The 11313-nt window shown below is 30.7% G+C and overlaps 1 protein-coding gene and 1 pseudogene across 3 annotated transcripts; both read right to left on the minus strand.

Annotated features, from left to right (window-relative positions):
• Positions 1–2376: 2376 nt before the first annotated feature.
• Positions 2377–9713, minus strand: LOC108552010 (polyubiquitin). 3 transcript variants are annotated; one of them, XM_017906381.1, is made up of 4 exons: positions 9622–9713; positions 7650–9034; positions 3571–5244; positions 2711–2781 (listed from the first exon to the last, which is right to left on the minus strand). In XM_017906381.1, the coding sequence occupies exons 2-4, from the start codon at positions 9015–9017 to the stop codon at positions 2737–2739; spliced, it is 3087 nt and encodes a 1028-aa protein (XP_017761870.1). In that variant the 5' UTR covers positions 9018–9034; positions 9622–9713; the 3' UTR covers positions 2711–2736. The 3 variants fall into 3 exon arrangements, with proteins under 3 accessions (XP_017761868.1, XP_017761869.1, XP_017761870.1); XM_017906379.1 differs by lacking the exons at positions 7650–9034; positions 9622–9713 and adding an exon at positions 5867–5986 and having other exon boundaries at positions 2377–2781; positions 3571–5261; XM_017906380.1 differs by lacking the exons at positions 7650–9034; positions 9622–9713 and adding an exon at positions 5867–5986 and having other exon boundaries at positions 2377–2910; positions 3571–5261.
• On the minus strand, positions 2382–2732 carry LOC108552012 (polyubiquitin 3-like; annotated as a pseudogene).
• Positions 9714–11313: the final 1600 nt, after the last annotated feature.

Consider the following 11313-nt stretch of genomic DNA (forward strand, 5'->3'; position numbering starts at 1 on the left):
TAAATAAAAGAATATTAATGTAATAAATCTTATATATTTCTTTAAGAAGAATTTGCTTTCATATTAGTAAATAATTGTTCATATTAAAAAAATGCAGTGTACGGGGCATGGAAACTCTATGATTTATAATACTATTATTGTTAAATAATATAATTCAACTATGTTTCTAATTAAAGTAAAACACATGTGTAAATAGTTGCCTCTACATATGTATTAAATATTTAATATATTGCAAAGATTTATACGCAATGTATTTTCTACTTTTATCCCCAATTTAATTAATTTTCAACATTTACGAAATAATATGGTTACTTCTTTTTTCATATATATGTTTATCAATAACAAGTATATTTGCGATTAAATAATTACATTTTTCTGTGCTAACAATAGAATTCCCCTTTTGTTAATTTTACGTGATATATTACGATAATTAAAATTAATGTCCTATGTCGTTAATAAATATAAAAGGTAAATTAACCTACGAATGCATAAACTCTATCCACGTCCTCTTTAAAATATTCTTTTGTATGGAACGACTTCGTTTACCAAGTAATTCAGTTTGTTATAAGAGAAAGTGATCACGAGTTTTATACATTACGTTAAAGTCTAGTTTCCAACACAGGACTCTGAACCCGGTATGCTTCTGCTGTCACAAATACATGTTTTCTGTAGACGATTCAGAAATTTATTTGAAAATAAAGATGCACATCGTTATTTAGGGAAAGCTAAACTAAAATAAAAATTCTCAGCGTTCCCATAATCAAAACATGCAAAATTTAAGCTAACAAAAAGTATTAACGAAAAATTTTTGAACTATAATGATTACTATATGTCTGTAATATGGACAATAATAATAATTATAGGCTGACATATAAAACCATATCTATTTACGAATTCCCAAAAATATGTATACTGATATAATATGATTTCTTCATAAAATTTTCGATAAAAGTACATGCAGAATGTTTCAAAATTATGCAACAAATTAGAATTCGTTATGATAAAAAAAGTTGACAACTTTTTAGTCATTACTACAGTATAAAATTCTATCCAAGTAAGCAATTAAAATGTTAGGATCAAACTTCCGGCCTGCGCTATTTAAATATGTACATGCATTCGCAAATTATAAATGAAAAACACGTATATGCATGAAATATCATTGAAAATGAAATTTTGATTTCATTTATTAATCTAATGCATCCTTGAGATTTTTCTCTTTGTTTTCAGTACTTATTATCATGTTTTCGGTATTATATTATCAACAATTTATTTTTTTTTAGTTAAGATAAATTATATTTATATGTCAAAAACCCAGAATATACAAGGATATTTATAACTTAAATTATAAACAACAATGTATGTATTTAATATTATGTCATGTTAAATACTAAATTTATAAAAAAGTAATTATTTTAATTATTTTATTGGACTATATAATAGAATTATATGCACTATATAAAAAAGAGCGAGCATTAGTACTTACATTATTGGAAGTATTTCGAATTTCTTGTAGTACGTATTCCCTCAAATGCACAAAACTCACAAATACTTGGTTAAAAAGCACGAAAGACTACGGAGACTGATAACATAAAAGAACGTGATTTTATCCATTTGCTAATACAAAATGATGCGAAATTCAAATCAGAAAATACATTAAAATGTTAACGAAGTACCTTACAGTAGAATTGTGAAACAATGAAAATCAAAAAGTTTGATCATAACAATATTTACATCAAAATTGATTTAAGAAATAACTAATATTAAATTTAATCAAACAAAATTATATACACAATAAATAAACTTTTATAGTAAACGTCTTAGGAAGTATTATATGGATTTTAAACGTACTTTATAGCTCATTAATTTACTTAGAAAACATATAGGCACATTAACGTTAAAAATTTACTTTGCACAGAATGTATATATAGTTTTTAAAAATGTAACTTTAACAGATCAATTATTGCAAATCAAAATATACAAATACAATATAAGCATTATAATATACAATGCTTACATAGAGAATATAGAACACAACATAAACAATTAATAATATATAGGTATGAATACTAATACAAAGAGGAAGCAAAATACTTCTATATCATGAGTGCTTTAATAATTGTTTAATTAATATAATTACATTACAAGAATGTCTAATTATAAATATGCAGTTAGATCAATACAACTTGCCATACTATATATTACATACGAATGACTAAACAAATACATTGATAGCAAGTAGTACTGAATATAAAATATACATAAAAAAGTAATACAATGGAACTATCAATACTATCAATTTTACTAGACACTGCCAAAGATTGTACTCTAAAGGCAGTCAAAGAATGTAGACTTTGCCTTAACATTCTTTGTGTCAAATGTCTCTACTTCAAGGTGATAGTGTCCCCTGTTAGTGTGCTGGCAAAAACTTGCATTTCTCCCTTAAACCTCAATACCAAATTAGTGTTGACCCATTCTGAACGTCATAATCTGAAAGAGTTCTTCTGTCATCCACTTATTTGACAACAAGGATCAAATACTGATGGTCAAGAAAAATTTCTTCTCTGTCTTGAATCTTTGTATCACTATAATCTATTCCCTTTTCCAGATTAAATCCTTGTGGCACAAGACACACTTTATATTTTGTTGGTTTTCTATCTGCATCTGTTTTTAATTTATATATCCACTTGGATCCAATGCAGGTTTTCCACTTAGGCATGACAGTAATTGTCCACACTTTTATAATTCGTAAACTGCCACATATTCTCTGCTACAGCCTCCCTTCTAGTAGAGAAATTTAAATTTTCATTTCATCATTTCGTTTTAGATAATTCTAAAAGCAGTACATAAGCCAAATACTAATCCTTGACCAATGCAGAAGCATTACTCAACCTAATACATATTATCTTTACCCTGTAAACATACGACATACTTGTATCATCTCTAATTCGCAAATAATCCTCATAAATAAAACTAACTTTTCAATTAAATTCTACAGAAACCTGAACTTCAACACATACATCAGTTAGAAATAAAATTTCTCACTTCTATATTATCCTCTGTTGTATACTCAACCTTTCCAAAGAAGTAATCTATTAACCCTTTCCTTTTGAGGAGGCATTGCATACCAGTTCCCTACATTCTATAATTATCATTTGTCAAGTTGCTTATGTGCACATCAGGATTTATTACATCACCCTTCCTGACTACACTTATTGGAACCAACAAAGTGCACATTATAGTGTTCACAAGTTAAGTTCTACTTTAGCACGTGCTCTGAGCCCAGAAAAAATGTTTAAATTGGAAATAAAAATATAGTCAATATCTAGTACATGGTATATTAAAATCAATTAAAACATATAACACAAACTAAAGAATACAATGTCCTTGGTTTATAAGAAATAAATGGTTAACACTTTGATTACACCTGAATTACATACAAACAACATGGCGCACACAATACGCACGGCATAAACGATTTAAGACAAAGAAGATTGAGAGGGAAAGGGAGGAGGCACACTCTACAACTGCCAGTTTCATTCAAACTCATACACTGACAAGTATCAAACAGACCTTTGCCAACGCACTCTGCATAGTGCCGAAAGTTTCCATTTCCAAGGTGACGGATTTCCCAGTCTTGAAAATTTGGATTCCTCCCCTGAGTCTTAATACCAAATGGAGAGTTGATTCCTTCTGAATGTTATAATCTGAAAGAGTCCTCCCATCTTCTAGCTGTTTGCCAGCAAAGATCAAACGTTGCTGATCAGGGGGAATTCCTTCCTTATCTTGTATCTTAGCTTTCACATTCTCTATTGAGTCAGAAGCTTCTACTTCCAAGGTGATGGTTTTTCCTGTCAGTGTCTTAACAAAGATTTGCATTCCTCCCCTGAGTCTTAGTACCAAGTGAAGAGTTGACTCCTTCTGGATGTTATAATCTGATAAAGTTCTTCCATCTTCCAGCTGTTTCCCAGCAAAGATCAAACGTTGCTGATCAGGGGGAATTCCTTCCTTATCTTGGATCTTTGCCTTCACATTCTCTATTGTGTCAGAAGCTTCTACTTCCAAGGTAATGGTCTTTCCTGTCAGTGTTTTGACAAAGATTTGCATTCCCCCCCTGAGTCTCAATACCAAATGTAGTGTTGACTCCTTCTGAATGTTATAATCTGAAAGAGTTCTTCCATCTTCTAACTGTTTGCCAGCAAAGATCAAGCGCTGCTGGTCTGGAGGGATTCCTTCTTTGTCTTGGATCTTTGCCTTCACATTCTCTATTGTATCAGAAGCTTCTACCTCCAAGGTGATGGTTTTCCCTGTGAGGGTCTTTACAAAGATTTGCATTCCTCCTCTGAGCCTTAGTACCAAGTGGAGAGTTGACTCCTTCTGGATGTTATAATCTGACAAAGTTCTCCCATCTTCCAGCTGTTTCCCAGCAAAGATCAAACGTTGCTGATCAGGGGGAATTCCTTCCTTATCTTGGATTTTTGCCTTCACATTCTCTATTGTATCAGAAGCTTCTACTTCCAAGGTAATGGTTTTTCCTGTCAGTGTCTTGACAAAGATTTGCATTCCCCCTCTGAGTCTCAATACCAAATGTAGTGTTGACTCCTTCTGGATGTTATAATCTGAAAGGGTTCTCCCATCTTCTAATTGTTTGCCAGCAAAGATCAAACGCTGCTGGTCTGGAGGAATTCCTTCTTTGTCTTGGATTTTCGCTTTTACATTTTCTATTGTATCAGAAGCTTCTACCTCCAAGGTAATGGTTTTTCCTGTGAGTGTCTTGACAAAGATTTGCATTCCTCCTCTGAGTCTTAGTACCAAGTGGAGAGTTGACTCCTTCTGGATGTTATAATCTGAAAGGGTTCTTCCATCTTCCAGCTGTTTCCCAGCAAAGATCAAACGTTGCTGATCAGGGGGAATTCCTTCCTTATCTTGGATCTTTGCCTTCACATTCTCTATTGTGTCAGAAGCTTCTACCTCCAAAGTGATGGTTTTTCCTGTAAGTGTCTTTACAAAGATTTGCATTCCTCCTCTGAGCCTTAGTACCAAGTGGAGAGTTGACTCCTTCTGGATGTTATAATCTGAAAGGGTTCTTCCATCTTCCAGCTGTTTCCCAGCAAAGATCAAACGTTGCTGATCAGGGGGAATTCCTTCCTTATCTTGGATCTTTGCCTTCACATTCTCTATTGTGTCAGAAGCTTCTACCTCCAAGGTGATGGTTTTTCCTGTGAGGGTCTTAACGAAGATCTGCATGTTTTAGATCTAAAAAACTATATGATAAAAGAAAAAAACATAAATATTTATATTAATAACATTTTATGGATGAATGTATTGTATGTATTTTATGTTTGACTTTATTACATAATAAAGTCATTTTGGATCATTTTTATTTTATAGTATGAGAAATTAACCCTACTGTATCTTTCTTCAATCGTTGTTATTTATATCAGAAAATTAAATTCTGTGTATTATTTTTCTGTACATGAATTATTTCTATCATAAAATGATATTATTCGCTGATACGTAGATTTCATACTGAGCAATCAATGTAAAAGTATATAAAAATGGCGTCTTAACGGAAGCTTCAAAAAAATTCAATGACGTAAAGAAATGCGTCTTAAATGGTTTTCAATTGTATCGTATGCTTATAATAATTTATATGTCGATAACAAATACTTTTTGACAGCCAATTATTAATTGCGCTACTTCTATAGTATTATGAAACTACATGCAGATATAATTGAAGAAAATATTAATCAATTCGTAAGTACGTAGTTCAGCAACATAAAGACTCGTTAATGAGATTGTAAAACATTATGTAGGAACTTATCCATTACACGTAATTATAAGAAAAAAATGGCAATATGGTACTTACATGCACGGAAATAATTTATAAGAAGAAATTTGCAACGAAAGTCAATCTAGATTGTTCTAGAAACCAAGTATACACAAGCTTCCAGGAGGAGAGATAAGACGTCAGTAGAAGAGACGTGAAATGACGTAAAACTTGGGTATATATAGATATCTAATGTCGTTACCATATTATGGATACAAAACTCCCTAGAACGAAAAATAAACTCAATTTTTGTGTAGTGACAATAGTATTTAAATTTTAAAAAATAGGAAATCATTATTATATAATAAATTTACATTTTTTTTGTTTGTAGTATGATAAATTAATCTATTTCATACAGCAAATTTCTTTTAAAATAAAAGAAATTAATGTTTATTTCTGTAGTTTAAAGTATTTTTGAAACTTTAAAAATTTTTAATTTTGGGGATATAACTGAAAATACATGTAGTATATCTAAATCTAAAGTTGCATGTATAAAATTTAGATTTTAAGAAATACAATGACTACCCAAACTTTTGTCATCTTAATTTTTGTTATAACTGCTGATGTAGGATAATTAATGATTGTAAATGTCTTTTTGAGGGTCGTACTTCTGTTGCACGATCTTGACGTATACCAATTATTTTCAGCCCGGGACAAAATATTAATTTTGGGATTATTATATTTAACATTTCTAGAAAGGTTTTCAATGTTTAATTTATCTGTGACCAATTATTGTTAATTTTTACTACATGGCTGCGCGTAGAAATCTATTAAATACTAACTTTCATAAACTTGGTTATTCTGTTCACTTCTCTTTGCGTTTCTAAAATTAATTGCATGTTACCTGATAATGTAGTAAGCTACACTGGATCTTTTCGACACAATTTTCGAACATTGTAAAATTATCTTATTTCTTCTGTGTCACTCGTAACATTACTGATAAAGTATCGATAAAAAATTGAACACAATAGGGGAAGTAATGTTTTTAGGATGTATTTTTTTCCTTTAATTTTTTAATAATTTTGTAATGACCCGTAGATATCTAATAATTAAACTATCTTTCGTGCTAATACATATTAAAGCAGTAAAATTTAAGAATAAATGTTTCAATAACTGTAATACATTATCTTTTTCTTAATTTGCTATCGCAACGAATTCCTTGTGGTAGATAAGCAATTATAATAATTACATCCAGCGGTTAGACGAGACAGGTCCGTACAAAAGATACAAATATTTGTGATCGCTTTTTTAATAAAAAGATTCCTTTGGAACCCATTTTTCTATTCAATCATTTTCTTTTTATGATAAGTAAAATACAATATGATAAAAAAAATGTTACATTAAAAATCATTTTCAAACAATTATACTGTAATGATTGTGAGAACAAATTTCAACACTACTTATTAATAAATAGTGATATAATACAGTGAAATCTCCTGGCAAGGAGTTTATTAACATTTTCTTAATGAACATAACTGTATTACAAGAAAGTGTTATTGTACATATAGAACTGGATCAATACAACTTGCCATTCTTGACATTAAATATGAACAGCTTAACACTTTAATACTGACAGTTAGAAGTACTGATTACACAACGTATATAAAAAAGTAATATAATGGAATTATCAATATTATCAATTTTACTAGACATTGTTGACAGAGTTTACTGTCAAGGCAGTTTAAAGACACAATCACATATTAAATTACTAACTGTGACATAGGTAATTCTTGTGTTTTAGAAGGATACCAGCATATTCAAAGTGCTTATTGAATAACCAATGTTTTAGTCCATTTTCTCGTTTTGAAAAATAAACAACTATACCTCCACGAAGTCTTAACACTAAATGGAGTGTTGACTCCTTTTGAATGTTATAGTCTGAAAGAGTTCTACCATCTTCTAACTGTTTTCCAGCAAAGATCAAACGCTGCAGGTCAGGTGGGATTTCTTCTTTGTCCTGGATTTTAGCTTTTAAATTCTCTATAGTATCAGAAGCATCTACCTCCAAAATGATGGTTTTTCCAGTCAGTGTCTTTACAAAGATTTGCATTCCACCTCTGAGTCTCAATACCAAATGTATTGTTGACTCCTTCTGAATGTTATAATCCGAAAGAGTTCTCCCATCTTCCAATTGTTTGCCAGCAAAGATCAAACGCTGCTGGTCTACAGAGATTCCATCTTTGTCTTGGATTTTAGCTTTTACATTCTCTATTGTATCAGAAGCTTCTACCTCCAAGGTGATGGTTTTTCCTGACAGTGTTTTGACAAAGATTTGCATTCCTCCTCTGAGTCTCAATACTAAATGTATTGTTGACTCCTTCTGAATGTTAGAATCTGAAAGAGTTCTCCCATCTTCTAATTGTTTGCCAGCAAAGATCAAACGCTGCTGGTCTGCAGAGATTCCCTCTTTGTCTTGGATTTTAGCTTTTACATTCTCTATTGTATCAGAAGCTTCTACCTCCAAGGTGATGGTCTTTCCTGACAGTGTCTTGACAAAGATTTGCATTCCTCCCCTGAGTCTCAATACCACATGTATCGTTGACTCCTTCTGAATGTTATAATCTGAAAGAGTTCTCCCATCTTCTAATTGTTTGCCAGCAAAGATCAAACGCTGCTCGTCTGCAGAAATTCCATCTTTGTCTTGGATTTTAGCTTTTACATTCTTTATTGTATCAAAAGCTTCTACCTCCAAGGTGATGGTTTTTCCTGACAGTGTCTTGACAAAGATTTGCATTCCTCCTCTGAGTCTCAATACTAAATGTATTGTTGACTCTTTCTGAATGTTATAATCTGAAAGGGTTCTCCCATCTTCTAATTGTTTGCCAGCAAAGATCAAACGCTGCTGGTCTGCAGAGATTCCATCTTTGTCTTGGATTTTAGCTTTTACATTCTCTATTGTATCAGAAGCTTCTACCTCTAAGGTGATGGTCTTTCCTGACAGTGTCTTGACAAAGATTTGCATTCCTCCTCTGAGTCTCAATACCAAATGGAGTGTTGACTCCTTCTGAATGTTATAATCTGAAAGGGTTCTTCCATCTTCTAGCTGTTTCCCAGCAAAGATCAATCGTTGCTGATCAGGGAGAATTCCTTCTTTATCTTGGATCTTTGCCTTCACATTCTCTATTGTATCAGAAGCTTCTACCTCCAAGGTGATAGTTTTCCCTGTGAGGGTCTTAACGAAAATCTGCATGTTTTAGATCTATAAAACTGTATAATGAAAGAAAAAACATAAATGTTTGTATTAATAACATTTTATGGATGAATGTATTGTATGTATTTTATGTTTGATTTTTCTACATAATAAAGTCATTTTCGATCATTTTTATTTTGTAATAGTTAGAAGGGTGGAATTTTATAGTGTGAGAAGTTAATGCTACTGTATCTTTCTTCAATCGTTATTTATAACAAAAAATTAAATTCTGTGTATTATTTTTCTTCAAATAAATTATTTGTATAATGAAATGATATTATTTGCTGATATGAAGATTTTGGGCTGAGTAATCAATGTAGAAGTAATCAATTATAAAAATGGTGACTTGAATGATTTTCTATTATATTGTGTTCTCATAATAATGTTTATGTTGATAACAAATACTTTTTGATGGCTGATTATGAAGTACGCTGCTTCTATAGTATTATGAAACTACATGCAGATATAACTGAAGAAAATATTAATCAATTCGTAAGTACGTAGTTCAGCAACATGAAAACTCGTTAATAAGATTGTAAAACATTATGTAGGAACTTATCCATTAGACGTAATTATAAGAGAAAAATGGCAATATGGTACTTACATGCACTGAAATAATTTATAAGAAGATATTTGCAATTAATGTCAATCTGTGTTATTCCAGAAACCAAATATCTTCAAACTTTCAAGACAAGGGATAAGACGTCATGTGAGCAGACATAAATTGACATACAACTTTCGTATATTAGGTATATAATATATAGCCATATTCTAGACCTGAAATTCCCTAGAAAGAAAAATAACTATGATTTTTGTCTAACTAATATTGTATTTAAATTTTCAAAAATAGAAAATCATTTTTATATAATAAATTTACATTTTTTTTTGTTTGTAGTATGATAAATTAATCTATTTCTTACAGCGAATTTCTTTTAAAATAAAAAAAATTAATGTTTATTTCTGTAGTTTAAAGTATTTATGAAACTTTAAAAATTTTTAATTTTGGGGATATAACTGAAAATACATTTAGTATATATTACAACAATTAGCAATTTATTTCAGACAATTTTTCTACGTAATTGTAGCCTAACAGTGATATTTGAAAATTCGTTTGCTTGATGTTGTGGATTCGATTCCCGGCTGTAGAGTGTTACAGTTCCTTTTAAATTTATTTTTTACTTTGTATTAATTTTTCGGTTATGACAACATTGTAAATAAACTATTGTAAATAAAATTTCTTAATAAACAGATCTTTTTACGCCTTCTTATGCTAGTAAATATTTGTTACAAAGTAATAAGAATACAGAATAATAAAAATCCAAAATTATATTAGAAAATTTTTGAAGGTTCTACCTTTACGATGCAATTGTAAAAGTTCATAAATTAATCACAGACATTGAGTAATTAATGAATATTCCACTGCCGATTTGATTTATTACAATATATTAAGAGCACTTAACCAGAGTTAGTAATCTGATATCAGTGTCATTGATGATTCTAGACACAAAGCTCGAGTTCCATAACGAAAACATAGATGGCTCTGATGTTAGTTTACTAACTCTGGTTATGTGCTCCAAATATATTTTAATATATTTTAATAAATCAAATCATAAAGATTTCTGCATTCTTTATTAAATTCAGCCGAAACAGCGGTTTTAATTAGACGAACAGCATTCATTTCTTTACCTGGCAAACGACAAATATGCAAAGGTACGCCTTTACAGCGCAATAATAAAGTTTCATAAATTAACCACAGAAATTGAGCAATTTGTTAATTTTCCTCCAAGTGAACAGGAGAGTGCATGGAAAATGAGAAGAAATTGCAAACAAACGTCGGAAGGATTGTTTTGTCCATGCAGGTGTGCCTGCATCACGAAAAGATTCACGATAAGTATTTGTATTAACATAACCTTAACATAACATAACATAATTCAGTTGTAAACACATGGTGTAAGATATAAAGCATTGCTTTTCCATCTTTCATTAGTGATAGCAAAGCCCAGTTGTTAGGAGACAATATTCTATTGAAGTAAACAGGCACGTGCAACAATAGAAAAATATTGGATTCATGGAATATCATCAGCGTAGATGCCAAGAATTATACTTTATAGCAAGAAAAAATTGAAGCAGCAATACAAATATGTAAAGTATATGTCTATTGGATTGTAGATTGATTAACTATATGTCATACAAGATAAAAATCTTTGAGGGTCAAATAAAAATTCAGAAAATGGAGATGGTTTAGGCAGACAAAAAGGAATACAATTAATTTAGGTGATGGCCTCTTCTAGCAACA

This window comes from Eufriesea mexicana, unplaced genomic scaffold, assembly GCF_001483705.2.
Source record: "Eufriesea mexicana isolate 0111107269 unplaced genomic scaffold, ASM148370v2 scaffold5379, whole genome shotgun sequence".
Taxonomy (NCBI): Eukaryota; Metazoa; Arthropoda; class Insecta; order Hymenoptera; family Apidae; genus Eufriesea; species Eufriesea mexicana.